This window comes from Neophocaena asiaeorientalis, unplaced genomic scaffold, assembly GCF_003031525.2.
Source record: "Neophocaena asiaeorientalis asiaeorientalis breed wild unplaced genomic scaffold, Neophocaena_asiaeorientalis_V1.1 scaffold240, whole genome shotgun sequence".
Classification (NCBI taxonomy): Eukaryota; Metazoa; Chordata; class Mammalia; order Artiodactyla; family Phocoenidae; genus Neophocaena; species Neophocaena asiaeorientalis.
This window is the reverse complement of record NW_020185331.1, coordinates 1,824,126-1,845,993: the sequence shown is the minus strand read 5'-3', so window position 1 is coordinate 1,845,993 and position 21,868 is coordinate 1,824,126. Positions and strand designations below refer to the sequence as shown.

The 21,868-nt window shown below is 55.2% G+C and overlaps 1 protein-coding gene across 3 annotated transcripts; it reads left to right on the top strand.

Annotated features, from left to right (window-relative positions):
* The first annotated feature begins 267 nt into the window (after positions 1-267).
* On the top strand, positions 268-19,949 carry LOXL4 (lysyl oxidase like 4). 3 transcript variants are annotated; one of them, XR_003001809.1, is made up of 16 exons: positions 268-347; positions 4,565-4,876; positions 5,459-5,637; positions 6,559-6,764; positions 8,184-8,222; positions 8,393-8,612; positions 9,394-9,577; positions 9,753-9,907; positions 10,634-10,801; positions 11,856-12,018; positions 14,224-14,467; positions 15,566-15,681; positions 16,294-16,430; positions 16,812-16,923; positions 17,248-17,394; positions 18,967-19,054. XR_003001809.1 is itself a non-coding variant. In XM_024735050.1 (15 exons), exons 2-15 carry the CDS (start codon positions 4,600-4,602, stop codon positions 19,035-19,037), a joined length of 2,271 nt encoding a protein of 756 aa, XP_024590818.1. In that variant the 5' UTR covers positions 268-347; positions 4,565-4,599; the 3' UTR covers positions 19,038-19,949. The 3 variants fall into 3 exon arrangements, 1 of the variants encoding a protein (XP_024590818.1); XR_003001810.1 differs by lacking the exon at positions 18,967-19,054 and adding an exon at positions 18,800-18,960; XM_024735050.1 differs by lacking the exon at positions 17,248-17,394 and having other exon boundaries at positions 18,967-19,949.
* The last annotated feature ends 1,919 nt before the right edge of the window (positions 19,950-21,868 follow it).

Sequence of the window (21,868 nt, the reverse complement as noted above, 5' to 3'; positions counted from 1 at the left end):
CAGTGAGGCGCTACCACGTGAAGCGCGCTGCGCATCTTAGGGACCCACTGAATGTAATCCCCAGGACAACTCTGGTGGTGGCCATAGGTAACCTGGCTTTGCAGAAGAGGAAGCTGCGCCTCCGACAGGCACTCACGAGGCCACAGCGGCACTCGGGCAAACGCAGCCAGCTGGCGCCGAGCCGCAGTCTTTTCCCGGGAACGCCGATCCTCCCACAGTCCCTCCTGCTGTAGCGCGCCAGTTCCCTCCATGCTGGGGAAAAGGGCCCCAGGGTGCCCCAGGAGGCCCGTAAGCGCTGCCCGGCCGCGGAACCCCGGCCCCAGCCCCGCAACGTCGCACTCCAGCTGGTGAGCCCCTGCCTGGCCACTGGCCAGGTCTGTCTCTCGCTGTCCTGCCTGTCTGTCCGACTTCTGTCTCTCTGGGGGTCAGCAAGTCTCTGAGGGTTCCTGAAGGCTGGGAATGGCAGGCGTGGGGGTCCCATGAACAGTGAGCCTAGACCCCTAGTCGCTCACCAACCTGCTGCCAATGGAAGTGACCGAGTTGGGGAGCTTGGCCCCATGGCCGCCCAGGGTGGTGCGTCGTGGCCTCGGGGTGCCTGCGTGTCTTGTTTGTGGACACGCCGCGTGTAGTGTAGCCATTTCTCTGGCCTCTCCCGGGGCAGGGTAGGGGGAGGCAGGGGAAGGGACAGGTGGGTTCAGACGTCATTCCTGTGACAGGGGACAAAGAGGCAGGGTGGAGCCGGGCTGTCTGAAAAAAACAGACCAAAACTGAGTATGCTGGGGGTCGGGGGGAGACTGGGGACAGAGATGGAGGGTGGGCAGAGGGCTTCAAACTCTACATGTCCTATGCCTGGACAGGTGGACATTTGCTGGCACTGTGTCAGGTCACCACAATCAGTGGTCCCAGGGAGGCAATCAGGGCTGAGAGGGGAAACCCAACCCCCTCCTCGAAGAGCTAGAGAGAAGAGGCATCCAGTGATTCCAGAGCCTGGTTCCCACCAGGACAGCACCCCAGCGCTCTTTCCTGAATACCCTTGGGCACTTCCAGCCTCTCTAGCAAGGCCAGGTCAAGCCAGGTGCCAGAGTCCCCTGGCAGCACCTGGATCAGGTGCCTCTCTCCTCCAAGCTGGCAGGATCCTGGATCTGCCACTTGGTTGCACTCAGCACTGGCATCCAGCCCAATGCCCTCACACCACGGCTGGGTCATAAATCAACCAGCAACAGGGTGGAATTTCATTCATCTCCCTGCCTCCCTTCCTTCTTCCCCTGCTCCCGTGTCCATCTCTCTCCTGACGGGGAGCCTGGCGCTGGAGCCAGGCTGCCTGCGTTTGAATCCTGGCTGGGCAAGTTACTTAGCTTCTCTGGACCTCGTGTCCTCACCTATAAAGTGGAGATAAGTATTCAATAAATATTTTTAAATGTATAATAAACTTATTGTGATTAACCTGCCCTCCTCCTCAGCCTCACTCTAGCCCTTTCTCCTTCACTTTGGAAAAGATCCACTTTTGAGGCTGTTTCCTTCTCTGAGGGAGGCTTCTCAGCCTGGTCCTCTTTTTGCTCAGCTCTGGGGGAGCAGTTATGGGAGACACTCCCCTGGATTGTGGAGACAGGAAGCAAAGACACCAAGTGCTAGGAAGGTGGGGGTCCGGGCGGGGGACTTAATGGAGGGGGTGGCATTTGAACTGGGTGTGGAAAGATGTGTAGGAATTTAACAATCTGAGATTGAGGGAAGGGGTACCCCAAGTAGAAGGAACAGTGAGAGGCTGGGAACTGAAGGATGCGTTTGGGAAATGTGAGAAGACAAGTGTGATGTGAGCGAAAGCTGCAGAGCACCTGCAGTGGGCAGGAAGGCCGGGAAGTGGGCTCTCCCTGTATATGACTCGGTTCCTGCTGCCGCCCATCCACCTCCTGGGCGGCTCTCATAGAAGGGAGCTGATCTAGCACCAGGATTCTTCAGCAGAAGGCCACCCCTGTCCCCACGGAGGCCCCTTGGAGGGGAGGGGGCCTGTAGGCCCAGGAGTGTCCACAGCCTCTAATAAGACCTTCACAGTACTCTGGGGATGTCAGCCACAGCTACACAACTGACCTGCCCAGCCCACCCCCTGGCCCATATCATAGATGGGGGACCTCCAGTGCCACCCCCTCATTTTAGAGGTGTTGCACCTGAGTCTCAGAAGAAAGCATCTGAATCATGTCACCTGACTGCTGCTGACAGGGAGCGGGGTCATCTCTCAGGCCAGACCCAATGTGACCCCTGGGTCCTAACAGCTGGTGGGCCCTGAGCCCAATCTTTCTATCCTCTCTTGTCATCTGGGGGAGGTCTCTATCCACAGTGACTTCGGTTTGGCTCAGTCCCTAGCTGTCCACCTCCTCCTTAGGGGTGCAGGAAGGAGGGAATGGGAACATCCCAAGCAGCAGAGAGCCTTCTGCATGCGGTGACAGCCAGCAGGGAGCCTCCCCCGGCTCCTGAGTGGGGAGGGACATGAAGAAAACAGTGCTTAAGTCTGAGAAGGAAGTGTCTCACAGGAGGGTAGCAGTACTGGAGACTTGATGTTGAGTTGGGAACGCGGCCTCCATTCCTTCTTTATCCAAAGAGAGGCAGGGACCAACCTAGACCAATGGTTCTGTAGTAGCTGTTTCACTTGCTGTTAATAATAGCTGCCAGATGAGAGCTTGCTTTTCTAAGGGCTTAATGCGTCACAAGAATCTTACCCCCATTTTATAGAGGGGATAGACTCTATGAGAAAACGAAATCACTTGAGATTGAGAAACTAAATCACTTGCCCAAGACCACCCAGAAACCAGTTGGTGGAGGCGGGACGTGAACTCAGGCAGCCTGACTCCCAGTGTGTACGCCGAAGCGCAGTGCTATGCCACCTTGCATCCACGCATCTGCAGATATTTACGGGGTGCCACCTACATACCTGGCACTACTCTGGGCACTGGGGGCGCAATACAAAGTCCCTGTTCCCGTGGAGCTTCACTCCTGAGCTTATCATGTGCACTCCTAGGAGCCTACTGCCCCCAGCCCTGGGCTCACCAAATCAGGCGGATGGGTAGCTGAAGGGGGTGGGACTGGGTGCGGCCAGGAATAAGGACCGATTCTCAGCCAGAAACCAGCTTGTGGGGAAGGGAATGGCAGGGGGCCCTGTAAGATGCTCCCTACTGAGACTGACCAGCTAAGGAATCCCCCCAAGAATAGCAGTGGCCATGGGAGAAAGAGGGAGTCTCCCTAGAATGAGCTCTTTTAAGACTCAAGCACCAAAGAGGAAGCCAAGGACCCGAACTTTCTCCATCCACTTCCAGGCCAGCCTCAGCTTCCCATCAGCAGTAGAGCTGGCCGTGGAGGAGCTTCAGCACTGATGGCTGCAGATACTCTACCAGCTCCAACCAGGGATGGCCGTCCTCTGTGCTCTTCCCAACCTTGCTCCTAGGAGCAAGGCTGCTAATGTACGAGGGGGAGCCCCCAACTCGTCCCCTGTAAGGACCCAGAGAGCATATGGCAACAGCTTCCTGGAGATGGGAGCCCTCTCCTGTGTATGGTCACTGCCTAAAATCCTCCCAGGGCCCTTTACTTCCTATAGGATGAAGGGCAAACCCTCTGCATGGTGCACAAGGCCCTTGATCATCTGGCCCCAGCCTGTCCCTCCACCTCAGTCCCCTCCAGGCCCCCAATACTGCAGTACAGGGTTAAGAAAGGGCACTCCCTGCTCTTGCACAAACTCACCTCTTTCCCTGTTTTCCTCTTTCCTCATCCTGTTCTCTCTACCTGGAATTCCCCTTCTCTGAAGGGGAATAAGAGAACTCTTATGCATCCAACAAGGCCCTGGTTAAGTGTCCCTTCTCTGATTCCTCATCTCTGAGCTTCATGAGGGCAGAGAGTAGTGTCTGATGTGTTCACTTCTGTGTCCCAGCGCCTGGCCTAATAGTTGGCCTGAAGCAAATATTTCAAAAATGTTCCTTGACTCAATGTACAAATTATGCATGTAGGTGGACCTAGAGGTGGAGCTTGCTGTGTGGCTTGGGCAAGTCTCTTAAACTCTCTAGGTCCCAATTCCTTATGTCTAGAGTCAGGAAGTTGATCCAAATACCCTCTATCTCCTCCAGCTCGGACAGTCTAGCCCTTGGGGGCTCCCCATGACTCAAAGTGTAGGCACCCCCACCTTCTACATATAAGGCGACATCAAAAACAGCTGTTCATTGAGCACTTACCATGTGGTAGGCTCGCGATAAGCACTTTATGTAGGCACTTTCCATCCATACTTCATTCAACACTCACAACACTGGGAGATAAGGATTACTACCCCCACTTTACAGATGAGGAGACTGAGACTCGGGAAGGTAAACTTAAACTTCCTCAAGGTCATATGGCCAAGGAATGGTGGGTTTGAACCAGATCGACTAATCTCAGAGCCCAGACCCAATCCATGCCACCACATACACACACACACACACACACACACACACACTCGGAGGGACCTGCGCTACCCTTTGTCTCTGCTAGCAGAAGAGACCCGAGGTCAGGGGTAGACGTGGTCATCATTGTTGCATTTACTCGTTCCCAGGTGCCTTGACCCCAGCGGCCCTTGGAGTCCCCACAATGTGGTCCCTACCAGCTGCCTTCCCTCCTCTCCTGCTCCTCCTGCTGCTGGGCCAGACCCCTCCCAGCAGGCTGCAGTCACCGAGCATGAAGCTACGGCTGGTGGGCCCAGGGAGCAGGCCGGAGGAGGGCCGCCTGGAGGTGCTGCACCAGGGCCAGTGGGGCACCGTGTGTGATGACGACTTTGCGCTTCAGGAGGCCACGGTGGCCTGCCGCCAGCTGGGCTTTGAAGCCGCCTTGACCTGGGCCCACAGCGCCAAGTATGGCCCAGGGGAGGGTGAGTGACCGGTGCTCCCCTGCAGGATGATGAGGAGATGGTAGCGGGCTTCTCTCGGGGGCTGGGCTCCCTGAGGCTCCAATAGAACCTGTCACGTTCCCACCAGTCCTTTAATACCCTGCTCAAGTGACCACCTCTGTGAGGTATTTCCTGAGTGCTCCAGCTGCAAATGACCTGTCCTGCTCTCCCATTCTCACCTGCAGTGAGGCCACCACCATCACCACCGTCACTACCACTCAACTCTCAGTTCCTTGAATATAGCAATCACACACGGTAGGTGCTCAGCAAATGCTGTTGAGTGAATGACTAGATGGACGAATGAGGGAACAGGTAGAGCTAATTAACAGACCTACCCGGCATTTTCCAAAAGCAGATTCTATGGGACCTGAGGCCAAGAGGAGACACTAGTCAGGGATGTAGATACCAAGCTCCCAGGAGAACCAACTCCTCTCTCCACCCCCATTTTCTACTCAGGCTTTGGAAGAGGAATGTTGATAACTGTGGGGTCCTATCCAGGAGGTAGAGCCCATGGCTTGCCTCTCTGTGCCTGTCCCTGAGCATCACTCATCCCCTCCCACACAGGACCCATCTGGCTGGACAACGTTCACTGTGTGGGCACAGAGAGCTCCCTGGACCAGTGCAGATCTAATGGCTGGGGCGTCAGTGACTGCAGCCACTCGGAGGACGTCGGGGTGGTGTGCCACCCGCAGCGCCAGCGTGGCTACCTTTCTGAGAGGGTCTCCAATGCCCTTGGGCCCCAGGTGAGAAGGCCGTTCAGGCCCTGGCCTGAGCTGAGGAGGGGGTCAGGGGACAGAGGGCCTCCAGGTGGTGAGCCTGGAGGAGAAAGGAGAAGAAAGGGAGCAGAGCACGGGCTGAGAAGCATCCCTGGGGCCCTGAGGTCTGCTTGTGGCCTGGAGCGGGTGCATGGGTAGAGGGCCCCAGCTTGAGAAAGGGCGGGCAGGGAATCAGAGGCTGGGCCCGCTGGGAATCACTGAAGCTGCTCCCCACGAGGGAGGCAGCAGCAGGTAGGGCTTGCCTCACCCACAAGGCCCGGCCACAGTTGCTGTCTCTTCCTGGCACAGACAGCTCCAAGCTAAGAACAGCCCAAGCCAAACAGCAGGAGCAGGCAGGGCAGGTCTCTTGACTCTGCTGTCTGCTGCCAGACAGCCTCAGCCTGAGGACAGCTGGCCGCGGCCACTGAATGGGGCGGGCCCTGACGGGGGGCTTCGCACTGGCCTAAGTCATCCAGGGTTAGGGCGGGGGTCTCGTGGGCCAAAGGATCCTGCTGGTGGTCTCAGGCAGCTGGTCTGTGCCCATCCTCTGCCCTCCCCAGGGTGGCATGAAGAAGGCCCCCTTGTGCCTGGTGGAAGCCTCCCAGACTCCAAGGGCTCCCATCCTGACCCCAGGAGAGCGTGGATCTGCTTGGTCCTCTCTGGAGTTGAGGAAAGGACCCTAAACAAACCGAGCTTCTGCCTAATTCTCACTGTGTGGCTTTCAGCAAATGCCTCCCCATCATCCCCAAGGACGGAGCCACGTGGCCTCCGTTTCCTGGCCCGTCCCATGAGGGCGCTGGGTGGGGTGATCTCTAAGTGCTCCGAGCCCCAGCTTTCCCACGTGAAGACCTGCAGCGGGCTCAGCGGGGGCAGGAATCCTGGGGCCCACGGTGACCATGCATCCCACAGGGCCGGCGGCTAGAGGAGGTGCGGCTCAAGCCCATCCTTGCCAGTGCCAAGAGGCAGAGCCTGGTGACCGAGGGAGCTGTGGAGGTGAAGTACGAGGGCCACTGGCGGCAGGTGTGTGACCAGGGCTGGACCAGGAACAACAGCAGGGTGGTGTGCGGGATGCTGGGCTTCCCCAGCGAGGCGCCTGTCGTCAGCCACTACTACAGGTAGGAGGATGGCTGGCTGGAGGGCCGCGCGGAAGGCGGGGTCGTGGAAGCGTCTGAGTGTGTGTGCGTGCGCGCGCGCGTCTGTGTGTGACGTGGGACCTTGGAGACTGCAGTGCGATTGGCAGGAGTAGTGTCTGTGGGAGGACATTCAGCGGGTGTTGGGATTGGGAGGGAAACAGGCCCAGTTGGAGCAATGTGCCTGGGTTTGCTGGGTTATGGATCCCTCAGTCATTAAGACAAGAGTGAGGATGAACTTGGAGACCCTGGGAAATTTCTAGAAACAATCAGAAAATAAACATCGTACTTGCCGATCAGATAAAAAGAATTGACTATAGTACAGAGTACTCCCCAAGTGAAATGTAAACAAAGGTAAAATTGTCCCAGGTTAAAAAATTAGACCTAACTTGTGAAGACAGAGTGCTGCCCACAAGTACAGATGGCCTGGGTTCTGGTCTAAGCTTTGCCAACAACGAGCTCTGGGCCTTGGTAGGGCATCTGGGCCTCAATTATCCAATCCGCAGGGAATTGTCTGAACTTTGTCTCAGTGAATTTCCTCAACTGCGATCCAAGCCAGGCTCTGACTGGGTTGCGTCCAAGCCAGGCGTGGGGTGGGGCGGCATTTGGGAGAGGAAACATAAAAATATTCTGTCAGAAACGTGACAGAACTGTCCCAAGATTGCATTAGCCTGTAAATGATGACGAGTCATAGTTCTACCAGCTCTGTCAGTGAAAACTTCGTATGTTTCTCATCAAGGGATAAACCTCCCACGAAACATCTGAGTCATCTACCCTTGCCCATCCCCAGTCACTTTTAGTTGGTCTGTCCAGTGTCTCTGACTTAGATGACCCTGGTTTCCAAGGCCGGCCACGTGGCCCCATCCTTGGGGATGACCGGGATCTGGGTCCCTGACTCCCTGCTGCCCGGTAATTGCACATCTGGACCTGGCTGGCTTGCCTACCTCCCCTGAGGAGGGCAGCCCTGATTATAGCCTCAGTATCTCTGCCTGGGCAGCTCCCACCAGAAAGGCCTTCAACTTCCACCTGTCCCCAGAGGACTTTCCCCAGGGCCCCTTTTCTCCGGTTGCCCCCTGAAGGCTGACCTTCATCTGGACTGGGGGAAGGGCGAGCTTGGAGCTGCCTGCCCCAGGGCAGCCTGGTGCAGAAGAGACAGCCACTTTGGGCTTAGTCAGGGGAACTTGCTTGCCCTGCTTTCCTTCCCTGTAAAATGGAGATCATCGTTATCTGTGGGGTGGCCACTCTCTCAGGACTGTGGTGAAGCTCAGCATTGAAGTAAGATTAATGAACAAGTTTACAAACTGTGAGTCTAGTACAGACTCAAGGACAAGTATGGAGAGGCAGGGTGACAGCGGGTAGGACTTCTGCACCCACTTGACTCCCCGCCTGTTTGTTCCCATCCAGGAAAGTCTGGAATTCGAAGATGAAGGATCCCAAGTCTAGGTAAGCAGCGCCCTCAGGGGAGGGTGCAAAGGGGTGTGGCATGAAGGGCCTGCTTCCCCTCCCTTTTCCTCCCCTCCAGTCCCCTGTCCCCGCCCCAGCGCCTTGGCCTCCCTGAGTCCTGAGCACAGCCCTCAACCCCTCCCCTGCCCTCAGTCTCCCTTGTCTTCCAGACTGAAGAGCCTGACAAAGAAGAATTCCTTCTGGATCCACCGGGTCAACTGCCTGGGAACAGAGCCCCACATGGCCAACTGCCAGGTGCAGGTGGCACCAGCCCAGGGCAAGCTGCGGCCGGCCTGCCCGGGGGGCATGCACGCTGTGGTCAGCTGTGTGGCAGGGCCCCGCTTCCGCCCTCTGAAGGCGAAGCCCGGGAGCAAGGAGTCCTGGGCAGAGGTGGGTCCCATGCAGGCCTGGAGGCACAGGCCCCACCCCACGGGGAGGCGCTGATGGGGAGGCAGGGGAGGAACGGCGCACCACCCCTATCAAGGGGGCATCAGTTCAGACCGGGAGGAGGAGAGCAACTCACAGAACGTTGAACTTTGGGATTTACTTAAAAGCGACATTTATAACCCTACCATAAATGGAAAGCTGGCAACTATAATTACATTGTAGCTACATCCCATTGAGGGCCCCAGGTATGGAGCCCAAGCCTGGCCCTTCGTTATAAAAAGCAATGAGCAAGTGCTGGTGAGGCACTGGGGCAGGGCAGCACCATGTGAGGCGGTCTCCTCGATGAAATCGGAGCGGGCGGGAGGGCATTAGAACGGAAGTGACTTGCCCACTGTGCGTTTCATTGACACACGTCCCCACGGGTCTCTAAAATCATTTCACAGATCTGCTGCGGAAGTGTTGCTCTGGGTTCAGCCCCAAAGGACAAAGCAGCAGTGAGGCTGGGCAAGAGGAGGGGACTCGCCTAGTGGGCAGGTGGCAGGCTGTGAAGCCCAGGGACCCCCAACTCCTAAGGCTCTTTTGTTAGGGCTGGAATTTGTGATTACTGTGGCCGCTCTTTGTCACAGAGTTAGGGGGAGGTCGAGAAAGAGCTTATTCAGAGGAATAGCCACAGAAGTCAGAACTCCAGGCCTTGGCTCTGCCTGTCCTGAGGGGGCTCTGCCGGGGGTGTAGCCCCTACCCCTGCCTCCTCGGCCCTCCCTGAGGCCGGGTTTTCTCCCAGCAGGAGACGAGGGTGCGCCTCCGCTCGGGGGCCCAGGTGGGTGAGGGCCGGGTGGAGGTGCTCATGAACCGCCGGTGGGGCACGGTCTGCGACCACGGGTGGAACCTCATCTCCGCCAGCGTCGTGTGTCGTCAGCTCGGCTTCGGCTCTGCTCGGGAGGCCCTCTTTGGGGCCCAGCTGGGCCAAGGTGAGCGAGGAGGCCCGGGGTGGGGTGGGAGAGCCTGGATGTGCCACCGGTCCACCCTCTGGTGGTCCTGGGGTGCCAGGGCCCAGGCTGGTTCTCCCCTTCTGTGGAGGGGGAGCCGCAGGTGTGGGGTTGCGGAGATGGAGCCTCCCATGGCCTTTCTCCCTCCCTTCTGCAGCGCTGGGGCCCATCCACCTGAGTGAGGTGCGCTGCGGGGGATATGAGCGGACCCTCGGTGACTGCCCCTCCCTGGAAGGCTCCCAGAATGGTTGCCAGCATGACAATGATGCTGCCGTGAGATGCAACATCCCTAACTTGGGCTTCCAGGATCAGGTGAGCCTCGGGCTAGCCTGGGACACTGCTTGGAGCCAGTGGGGAGCGGTTCATGAGAGGCAGCGGGTGCTCTGGGCCCCAGAGCCTGCCTGGAGCCAGCCTGGAATGCCCTCTCCTCTGGGAGTCTCCCCTGGCCTGGCCTACTTCCCCTCAGGGCCAGGTTCTAGCCTTCAGAGATGTCAGAATATCAGTGGGACTCTTCAGGTGCATGGGCTCTCCCACCCCACCCTCTCAGGTCCCCTGTGAAGCTGAGAGAGACGGTGCCTAGGGCAGAGGGCCACGGGACGTCAGCACCCGGGAGTGGCACTGGGAGGCTGAGTGGGGTGGTCAGAGTTCAAGGGTCACGCTAACATGGACTGTGGGCAAGTCTCTCGCCTCAGACCTTGGTTCTCTTCTGTAAAATGGGGTCAGCTGTCCCATAGGGTCGTTGTGAACGGGACGATAGCTATGAAAGCCCTTGGCAATAGGCACGTTGTCGTCAGTGGTAGGACTTCAGGTAGCAGGAGGGCAAGTACCAGAGTGAGAGGCCCAGGTGCAGGCACTCAGTCAGATTTCTCGAGCAGGCAGGGACGTTAGGGACTATCTGATAAAACGTCCTCACTTTACAGAGGAGACTAAGCCAGAGAGAGGAGCGTCATGTCCAGGGCTGCAGGTTTCCAGGCCGGCAGCCCTGAGCTCTCCCCTGCTAAGGCGGCCCCGCCCCTCACACACCCCTGACCATTGCAGGTGCGCTTGGCCGGCGGACGCAGCCCCGAGGAGGGGGTGGTGGAGGTGCAGGTGGACGTGAACGGGGTCCAGCGCTGGGGGACCGTGTGCAGCGACCACTGGGGCCTCCGCGAAGCCATGGTGGTCTGCCGACAGCTTGGTCTGGGCTTTGCCAACCATGCCATCAAGGTAGGTCCTTGCTGTGCTCCAAAACTTCCTGTGTTAAAGCTGCTGACCCTTCATTCATTCACTCAACAGTTAATTACGAGTGAAACTATGTGCCAATATAATGCTGGGTGCTGGGATACTGTGGCGAACAGGACACAGTTCCTGCCTAACGGAGCAGTCAGTCGCCACGTACAGTCAAGTGAGGGATGCAGTCATTCATAAAACGTTCACACAACAGGCACATAATTGTGTCTGTAGGAAAAATGAATAGAAGTGAGCCAGACGAGGTGGGGGAGGAATAAAGAGCCCACGCCAAGACCTTGTGGCCGGAGAACGCTTGAGTCTGTTGAGGAAATCAGGGGCCGGGGGGGGAGTGCGGCTATCAAGAGGGGGTGGTGTGAAGCGCCAGGGTGAAGGACGAGACGGGCCACACCATTCAAAGCCCGCAATGCAGATTTTTAAAAGATTTCTTCCTTGCTGTTCGGCAAACAGTTGGGGTGGAGATTAACATGAGTACGGAGAAACACACTATTGCAGTAGCCCAGCTGAGAATGGTGCTGGCTTGGACCCGGGGAAACAAGTGGATAGATTCAAAAGATATCAAGGAAACAAAATCAAGAGGCCTGGGGCATGGCTGCCATGGAGAAACCTCTTCAACTTCGCCCACACTGGCCTGCCAGGCAATGCTGGGCATACTTCACCCGGGAGAACTGGGCTCAACCCCGAGCACAACCGACCATCTAGGGTTGTTTGAAGAACAGCTGGGGAAATGGGACAGGCCTGAGTGAACAGGAAGGGAACAGGACCTTCCTCTTCAAACAGCTGAGGTCTGCCGTCAGGGAGAGTGATGGCAACAGGGCCAGTGGCGGAAGCCATAGTAGTGGATTTTTGCCTCGACACATGGAAGGCATTTCTAATACCAGAGGGGTCCAAAGTAGCATCACTAAAGATTTCAGGCCAAGGCTGGGCACAGCCCGGTGTGGGTGGTCTGATGGGGTCCAAGCCTCAGATGGGAGTCAGGCGACTCTAAGAGTACATCTCAGCCCTGACTGGGTGGTGCTGGCTGTTTTCTCAGGACACCTGGTACTGGCAGGGGACGCCGGGGGCCGGAGAAGTGGTGATGAGCGGCGTGCACTGCTCAGGTACAGAGCTGGCCTTGCAGCAGTGCCAAAGGCACGGGCCGGTGCACTGCTCCCACGGTGCAGGGCACTTCTCAGCCGGAGTCTCCTGCACAGACAGTGAGTAACGGGAGGGGCCGGTGGGACAGGCTGGCCCGGGCTCCCCTAATTTTGCAAGCCCACACCTCCTGTCTTCAGGGAGGGCCCTGAGTGCTGGTCCCAGCTCCAAGGCCAGCAGGGTTAGGGAGTGGAAGGAGGGCTGCATGCAGAACACCAGCTCCGCCACTTACCACGTGCGTGGCCAAATCACCTGCCACACGGGGATACAAACCCTGCCCTGCCCATCTCATGGAGTTACTGTGAGAATTAAAACAGAGAATATGTGAAAATGTAAGGATACACAACAGTGTTTTCCAATCGTTACGTCACGACCAATAGTTAGAAAAGACAGGATAGAAAACAATGACGTGATACATTTAGTAAGGGTAATGTTTTTCTCTTGGAATTATTTATGTGTGTCACAACATTAAATATATTTCTTACTACAGTCTGTAGTAAGAAAAGAGTTTGAAAACTGTTGTAGAGGGTATGGAAATGTGAGGACACATGGGGCCTACGGTGAGCTGTGGGACTTACCCAAAAGACTTTAGGTCAAGACCATTTTGAGGCATCGGTCTGCCCCACACCCCCAGATTCTTGGGGTAGAAGCATCTGTTTGACATCTGCCAACCTGGTCTGGGCCAGGATAACCGTATCCAGTCCAAAGGCTGCAGGCTGCCACCAACCTGAGTGGCCACTTGACCTTCTTCCCAGCCAGGCTTCAATGCCAAGACATCCTTAACTCTTGTCAGCGAGCTCTAGGGCTTCCTCTCTGTCCAGCGCACGCTGGAAGAGCACCAGCCCTTACAACACACCCTCCCCTGCAGGGCGATGGGGCTTGCTCCCAGCACACTGGGGCCTGCTTCCCCGTCTCTCCCCTCCCAGGAACCTGTACCCCTCTGTCCTACCGCCTGGAGTGGCAGCTCTTCTCCTAAATGCATTTGATGCTTCACAACGGCTGAGTACAGACAGCCGACCTGACATCTCTGTGGTCATCCCCATTCCTCCTCTGTAATTTTTCTCCCTTCTTTCTTGCCTTTACCCTCTCTTCTTCTCTCTGAAAGCGCTCTTTTCCCTCAGGAATTCTGGGGTCTGTCAGTGGGCATACCCTTAGCTCTCTCCAAAATATGCCTCAGGAATTCCAAGAGCATTTAGTGGTAGTACAGACACCATCCAGCAGACAAGCTCCCACCCTCGACGCCTGTCCCCTGAAATAAACCTGTGTTCCCGTCTCACCACCGTCAGTGCAAGGCTCACCCATATGATAGCTCTGCCCCAAATCTAAAGTGTAACCCAGTTTTTGCATGAACAAACGTTGAGAATTGATAAATTTCTCTCTTGACGTTACATGCAAAAGCTGTGCATCTCCTCATTTCTGTACTGACACAGTGAGGGACAACACGCTGGCTTCTGAGGAGGGTAAGAGCCCCCGTGACAGGAAGGGAACAGGAGAGGCACTGAACAGCTTATGGAGACACAGGCTCTAGCATGTTGGATTTTTACGCACCAGAATGTCCACGATGCCTCGGAGGAGAATGCACAGGATGCCCTGGTAGGAACACCCCTGATAGCAACCAGGGTAGAACAGGAACCTTGGGAGAAGCACAGGCTTAGGAACTGCAGCAGAATGCACCAGAACGGCAGAACCCAGGGGCAGGCTCGGCGCTTAACTCTTCCAGCTCTCCGGCCCTCTCCCTCTGCCCCTCGCATTGCTGGAACTGAGGCCCAGAGAAAGAGTGAGCTGAGGTAACAAGCTAGGGGTCAGCAGAGCTTACTGAGGGGTTATATGAGCTAGGCTACAGAGGCACTTATGGGCTGAAACGCATTCTACAGAAGAAATACTAGCTTACATCAACTGCATGCTTACCGTGGGCCAACCATGATCTAAGCACGTTACAGGTACCATCACACTAATCTTCTCCTCCTCCTCCCCGTCACCCAGATGAGGAAAATGAAAGACAAAAGGCTGAGCAAGTCCCAGAGCTAGTTAATGGTGTAACTAACAACCAAGCCAAGAGAGGAACCCAGGCAGTCTGGCCCCAAAGCCAGCAAGCTTAGGCTAAGGTGATAGATCTTTCCTGCTATTAGAACTCACATCTCCTGACTCCTAAACCGCCCTACTCTTCCGGCGCCTCCAATAGAGCTTAGTCTGGAGGCAAGGCTGTCCCCTAGGCCAGGGAGCCAAACCGGCTGCCTTCCTAGCCTCTGGGTCTCCACCGTGCCCAGGTGCTGCAGACCTCGTGCTGAACGCCCAGCTAGTGCAGGAGACGGCCTACCTGGAGGACCGCCCGCTCAGCCAGCTGTACTGTGCCCATGAAGAGAACTGCCTCTCCCGGTCCGCTGACCGCATGGACTGGCCCTACGGACACCGGCGCCTCTTGCGCTTCTCCTCACAGATCCACAACCTGGGCCGGGCCGACTTTCGTCCCAAGACAGGCCGCCACAGCTGGATTTGGCACCAGTGCCACAGGTTAGTGCCTGCTTAGGCCTCGGCTCTAGGGGAACGAAACCAGGGTCCAGGGAGCCAACCGGTCTGGTCTCTTCCGGGCAAGCCTTCCTGGGAGGGGCGTGCGCTCTGGGAAAGAGCCTTCCTTCCTAGACGCCTCACTGGCCTTGCCTCTGGGCGGCAGTGAGGAATCCCAGGAGCATCAACCTGCCCTCTCCATCACTCCGTCGCCTGCCCAGGAGGTACCCACATGTCCATCTCCACCACAGTGTCCAACAGAGCAGTCCTTGCCAGCAGAGCTGGTCTCTGTTAGAATGATAGTGGACAGTTTTTCTGTTGGCCCTGAGGCCTTGTCTTTAAAAGCCAGGTGAAGTGGGGACTCCTAGAAACCTGGAGACCCAAAATAGCCATCCCATCCAGGATGCTGGCTGTGCAGAAAAAGCTTGCTGGTTTCTGCAGCAGCAAAGCGAGGCCCGCAAGGAAGAGCTGCTGGCGCTGGAAGGAGACAATGAGCGTTCTTTCCTATCAGGAGCCTCCAGCCCAGACAGAAGGAGAGATGATGTCTGTGACAAAGGCAGAATGGAAAAGGGTGTTTTTTTTCTTCAGGACACAGCCGTGGGTGGGGAAAGCTGAGAGGAACAGGCAGTGACTTTGGGACTTGGCCTTGCTGAGAAAATAAGTACCTTTCCCGGCAGCATGAAGAGCTGTCATTAGAACTGGAAACAATGGTAGCAATTTGGGCCCAGGCTGGCAGGGAGCAGAGGAAGCATCCCTCCTCACTCAGCAACTCCGCTCCTGGGCTGGTTCCTGGACGTGTCTCTTCTTTCCACCTGCAGGCCTCAGGCCTTGTAGCCAGGCAGCCTCCTGGAGCTTTGACCTCTCCTCACCCGGGTGAGACCCTAGGTGACGAGGGCAGCTGTCTTGCTGCCTGGCAGGGGTGCCAGGAAAGTAGGCCACGGGTCACACTCATCTTGGGTTTGGGGGAGAGAAGGGCACTGCCCTGCTATTGTAACGTTCCTCTCTGGGTAAGGATGGGGCCTAGTGCCTCAGCCTTCCCTACCAGCTCCTCTGGGAGGACCCTCTCCTGTTGCCGCCAGCCGGACAGCTCTGCCCCTTTTGCAGGCACTACCACAGCATTGAGGTCTTCACCCACTATGACCTGCTCACTCCCAACGGCTCCAAGGTGGCTGAGGGGCACAAGGCCAGCTTCTGTCTAGAGGACACAAACTGCCCTACAGGTATGTGGTTTCCTGTTGGCATATCCTCCTCTGTTCGATTCCTCGGCCCCTTTGGGCTCAGGATACCCTCTGCCCTGCTTAACAGCCTCAGGCAGCTGGAGACTCCAGCCTGGCAACAGTCAGCACTGAAGGCGATTCAAGAAGATAAATTTCTTACGCTCTCTACTTCCTCTGCATTCCTGACGTACCGTGTACCACTTTTGGAATGCGTAACACCTTCTTCTGGATAATAGTTGCAGACCTGTTTCACTTCTAGGTCCTTTGGGGCTTAGCATGGATTGAGAGTCTGATTCCTATTCGCACACCCCCAGTTCCTAGCCCTTAGAAATGGCATGGTAAAACACTGGCTCTCCTCAGGGTTGTATGGGCAAATGAATCAGCGTAGTAGGGCTGGAATCTTCTAATCACATTTCCTAGGCCAACAGGAATTTCCACTAGTGCATCCAAAGAAATTCTCTGTCACAGATGGGCTTTGCTATGGTGCTGGATTCACGCTTAGTAGGAATTCTGGCTCCAACAGGCAAGATATTTAGCTGAAGCCCAGGCCCCTAGTCTGATTGCATTTAATTGGCAATTCAGGGACTCAATAACTGTCAGCACCCTCCATTACAGGAATGCAGAAGCGCTACGCATGTGCCAACTTTGGGGAACAGGGAGTGACCGTTGGCTGCTGGGACACCTACCGGCATGACATTGATTGCCAGTGGGTGGATATCACAGACGTGGGCCCTGGGGATTATATCTTCCAGGTAAGTGAGCTCAGGGATTCCCCACAGGAGTTCCATTTCTTCCAGATGTTCCAAAAGCTCCCTGACGTCAAATGAAGAAAGAGAGCTTCATAAATAGGATCTCTGACATGTCTGGCGCTTGAAGGAGCTACACCATAGGGGAAGGGATCAGAATCCGGGACCTAGGTTTGAGTCCGGATTCAGTGAACAAGGGGCACGTCACAACTCAGTCCCCATCTATAAAATGAGGACCTTAATGCCTACTTCCTGGGGTGGCTGTAAGGGTTAATGAAGAAGAGGAGCACAGTTTGCAAGACTACATGAAATGTAAAGGATGTCACAGCCACTGTCAACTCAAGAAGCCAAGTCACCTGTTTTCAGCTGGCCCATCTCTCACTCCAGGTGGTCGTGAACCCCAAGCTCGAGGTGGCAGAGTCCGATTTCTCGAACAACGTGATGCGGTGCCGCTGCAAATACGACGGGCAACGGGTCTGGCTGCACGACTGCCACACAGGTGACTGCGGGCCACTGTGAGACCAGCCCTGTGCGAGCTCGGGGAGCTGGAAGACCCTGTGTCCCTGTGTGTGACTTCAGTGTGTGTACAAGCCTGGGGAGGGGACAGAGATGAATTGCCTTTGACAACTTCATAGAAGTTCATAGATTTCTGGAACAAGCTGCATCAGCCCCACCCAGTAACTATTCCTACATCCCTCTTTGTCCTTTAGGTTGTTTGGATTGTAATCTCAGTCTGCCATCTGTCCTGGAATCTTACCTGTTACTTCAGGCCATGTCAGGATTTCCCCTTTCCAGTCTGTTATTTCTCCCCTTCCTTTCATAGGGTCTTTCTTAGTTGCCTCCATCCCAGGCTGACTGCCTCACAGGCAAACGTAGAAGTCCCCCGGATCCGTGTTGCTACCGCCAGCCCTGATCACTGCTTACAGGACGTGGACCACGGAGAACAGGGCTCAGGACACTTGCAGGATTGGTAATTTCAGGCAAAGAAGCAACAGTCCAGTGGGGAGCAGAGTAAGGAGGTGGCTGCCTCACTTGCCCGTACAGAAAGGAAGCAGTTCCTCTACCTTAGAGTTTAAAGTGCTTGTATTTGCTGTGGGGTGTGTGCAGTCACTCCCACGCTTTGCACACAGAGGGTGGAGGTGTGTTCATTTATTCCACAAACATTTATTAAGACCTACCTCTGTGTTGAGCACTGCCAGGCACTAGGAACATAAATAGGAGTAACAGGCAGAGCTAAGTGTCAGGTAGGGTAAGCAGACGTGCAAAAGGGTAACCCCAGTCCTACTGGGTACCCCAGAGCGCTGTGAACTACTGCTGAGCAAGCAGAGCGCTCTCCCAGCAACCACCTGGAGGCCAGCCGAGGTTTCTCAGAGGAAGGGACATCTGAGCTGGCTGCAAGGAGAGGCACAGGTCAGAGAGGGGACGAGGAGAAGGCGCATAGGATTTGGCTTCAGAGGGTTTCACTGGGCACCAAATCCAGTTCCACCACCTTCTGGCTTTAAGACAGTCAGGAAATCTCCTCCTCAGAAGTTGTCTCTTTTGTAAAATAGGGCTATGCAGTCACACCTACTAGAGCTCTTTGCAGGGAGCGTTACGGTGGCTCCTGCTGAGAGAATGGACTTGATCCCGTGCGCTTCTGGGAACCACTAACAAATTTCAGCCAAGGAGGCAGGAAGATCAGATCAGATTTTCAAAAGATAACTCTGGCAACAGATGGAAGACAGTGAGAAGAGGAATGTAAGGATTTGAAAATCGTGAGACTGCGTAGATTCTGCTGCCATTAAGTGAGACGAGCGTGAGAGCGATCAGGGGTTGGAACCTAAGGCTGCCGGCGTGGAGGCACAGCCTCCGTGATGCTGCTGGCAGGCTGCAAGGGGGCCAGGGCAGCGAGGAAGGAAAGAACACTACGCAGCTCTGACCCCTCCAGGGTCCTTGCAGGAAACACAGGCCACACCCAGGTGCGAGCAGGAGGTTATTTAATGAGAGGACTACACTGAGGTGTGAGTGGGACTAAGGAGATGAGGAGTGTTGAGATGTCCAGGGACACGCAAGAGTGGAATGTTGTTATCACCTTGGGCTTGAAGGGGCAAAGTGTGTCCTGGAGCCAGGCGAGCGCTAGCACTGAGGAGGAGGGAGCAGCGGGCAAGAGACCATCACTGCACAAACAGGGGAAGAAATGCCCCGGCCTCTCTCCTTCCATCCTCTAATCTCGTGCTGTTTCTTCCCAGTGACCTACATCAGTCGGCAGTCTCTAGGGGTCAGGTCTCCAGGGCATGAGAGAACAAGGGTAGAGAATGAACCTGGGGAGGGGGCGAGGGAGAGTGACCAGCACAACCCTATCCACTCAACAGCCTATCTTCCCGATGTCCCTGCAGCTACGCATCTGTTGGCATCTATTTCCATAAAACGGACTGTTCGTGCCCACGACTAACCTGATGGAAAGGCTGAGCTGGGCAGGATGTCTTGGTGTTTGTGAAGTTGTCAGGGAGGGGATGAGACTCCGGTCAGGTCGACTACTTACCTGCCCTCCTCTGGTCCGCAGGGGACGCACACCGAGCTAACACAGAGCACTCCCCGGAACAGGAGCAGCGTCTCAGGAACAACCTCATCTGAAGGCACCCCTGCGCACCCCCAGCTGCTGCCCACACACCAGATACCTCAGCTTATTGGAGCCATGCCCTTCACAGAGCCCTAACTCAGAGGGTAAGGGGCCAGTGCCAAGGGGCACCAAGAACCAGCTCAGGAAGCCTTCTGATGGCAAGATCGCCACACCAGGGCGGCACTGCTCCCTCAGGATGGCTCTGGGTCTATCCCCTGAGGGCCTTTGGTCTCTGGACTCTGGCCTTCGGGCTTTGTTCAGCTGAGCTCCTCTTCCATAGGAGACCCAGTCCTTCCCGGATCTTGCCCGAGTTCATGGTTCAGGAGCTATCAGTTCCTTAGGAATGGACTGTGGCCCAGTCCCCCATCTAAATGGTGCTTTGCACATGTCTTGGAGGAGGACCGAAATACACAGGAGGAGAGGTCAGCTCTCTGCTAGGAGCTCTGTGCAACACAACTTGTATCAAAGTCACAACTGGCAAAGAAGCTGGTGAATTCAGTCCCTTGCTTGATAGGTCCGCATTCAGAATTCAGCTACCATACTCTCTAAGAGTCTGTTCTTTAGTGCCCTTACCTTTGTCCTACTGTCCATACGGGTGTTTCTAATATCCCTGGAAGCTCAGGCCTCAGGCATCCCCTCATCTCCTGACGGGCCCAAACCACCAGTTACTGAGTGCTTGAGACGGGGCAAGATTCACAGGAGTGGCCAGATATGGTCTTCCCGCAGAGCAGCAAGAGGAGGCCGAACATAAAGAGTCCCGGGTGCTGTGGACCCCAGCTGCTGCCAGGCCCTCTGCCAAGGGAAGAACACTTGCCCTGACCCCGGCAGGCAAGGTCACTGTGCGCCTCAGGACCCGCCTAAAAGGTCGGGTCCCCCAGGCTTCTGGAGTGAATTTTGCGTTGAATAAAGTTTTGCAGTGGAAAGAACGTGGGTCAAACAGGCCGCTCATCTCTGCAGGAAAAAGAAGACAGGTCTGGTAGAGTGGAGGACAGGAGACTACGGAGAGGTCAGAAGGGGAACATTTAATTTAGTTAAGGACTAAACCTAGGAGAGGCCACCATCCCTGCCTGACCTGGCTGTTGGCAGGCCCTTGCTCAGGTGGTATAAAATCCCATGGTCTTCCTGGACATGATTCTTAATCCTGTCTCCACTAAGACACACTTGCGAGATGATCCTTATAGGTCTGATGCCCTAATGCCAATAAAGGTTGCTCACTATGGACTGCTACAAAGACAAGACTGGCTGTGATTCTTGGCAGTTCCCAGCAGCCTGACTCTACCCCTTTTCACTCCTGGTGACCTGGTTACTAAGATGTGTGGAGCCCACATACTACTCACAACAGCCCCACTGCACTTCTCCGACATCAGCCCACAGTCTGCTTCACAATTCCCTCCCTAGGCTCCATGGTGAAACATGGGTTGGAAAGGTTAAGGGATGAAAAGTAGGAGGAAAGAAGAAAAAGTCCAAAGATGGTAAACTTTTACAACCAAGGCTGCAAGGCCAGAGCGAATGGTGGTAGATGGGGCAAGATTACAATAGTCCTCCCGTCCTCACACATGAGAGCTGTCCTCACACATGAGAGCTGCCCTTCCTTAGCCGGTAAAAAAGGACCCGCTCTGGGGTATCCTCTGTGAATACAAAGAAGCGCGCTTTTCCTTCTCCTCTACCATCCCTCTTCTCAACTCCCTCACCTCCTTCATTCGGGCAGAGGGAGCACTATACTTTGGCATGGCAGTTTAGGTAAACAAGGGAAGGACTGATTTCCTGTTGGATCCAGCAAACATCTCCCAAACAGTAACAACATTATACTCGCACATGCACCCAATGGTCTGTGAAAGAACGCGTAGCTGGCGGGGGAGCGTGTGGTAACTGATGACTGGATTCAGGCAGGGAGGTTACCCACAGCTTCTGGCTGGATCCAAGTTTCCAAGGCCAGAAAAAGCAGGCCAGGCAGCCAGCCACCGGCTACGGTCTCAGTCTTGCTGCCCACATCACACATTTGATAGGTGCAGCCAGTTCTAATTCTTGGAAAAAGCTATACAAGGGTTGTGCTGTTACACCTCTGACTTGAAAGGGAAGGATATGGGAAGATGCGGCTGGCATGACTTGTAACTAGATGAGGAATGTTAACAGAATAGCAACGACCAAATTCCAGACAGAACCAAAAATGATGATTTTCACGTCGGCATTCTTGTCTGAGACAAACTGAAGAACTAGGAACCTCAGCTTACCATTCAGATGCCTAATTTATTCCTATTCCGCAAAGACTTCCACTCCATGAGGAGTATACTGGAACTCAAGGGGAATGTATCTATCTACTATAAATTCCAGGTGATACTGGGATTCAGAAGTTCAACATACATGAAGCAACATATAACACACAGCAGAGTGCGTTAGCTGTCTTCTCAAATATCTACCAAAGGAGCCAGTGGCAGCTACAGGGTGCTCTCCAGTTAGCTCAGTGTACAAAAGCATGGTGTAGATATGACCAAGGATCTGATTCCTGTCTGGACAAGCTCAAGTAGTCCGTGCTGGGTCAGGGCAGGTGCTCTTTCTTACCTCCAGCCAGTATACATCAATTCCAGCTACTGGAAAAATACAACTAAAAAGCACATTCTCTACTAAGGGCCGATGCAGGAGCACTCCTTAGCTTTCAGTTTTGGCTAAAAAAATCCTTTCTCTGGATCTACTTATAAGGATAAATCTGAAAGTTAGAGGTGGCTGACTGTTATCCGAAAAAAAGTGTAAGTTACTAGCCACCAAGTACACAGCATTAGAATGAGGACAAAAGTAACTTCTTGAAATTATGAGTACTACAAGAAAACTGGGTAATAAACACGGGACT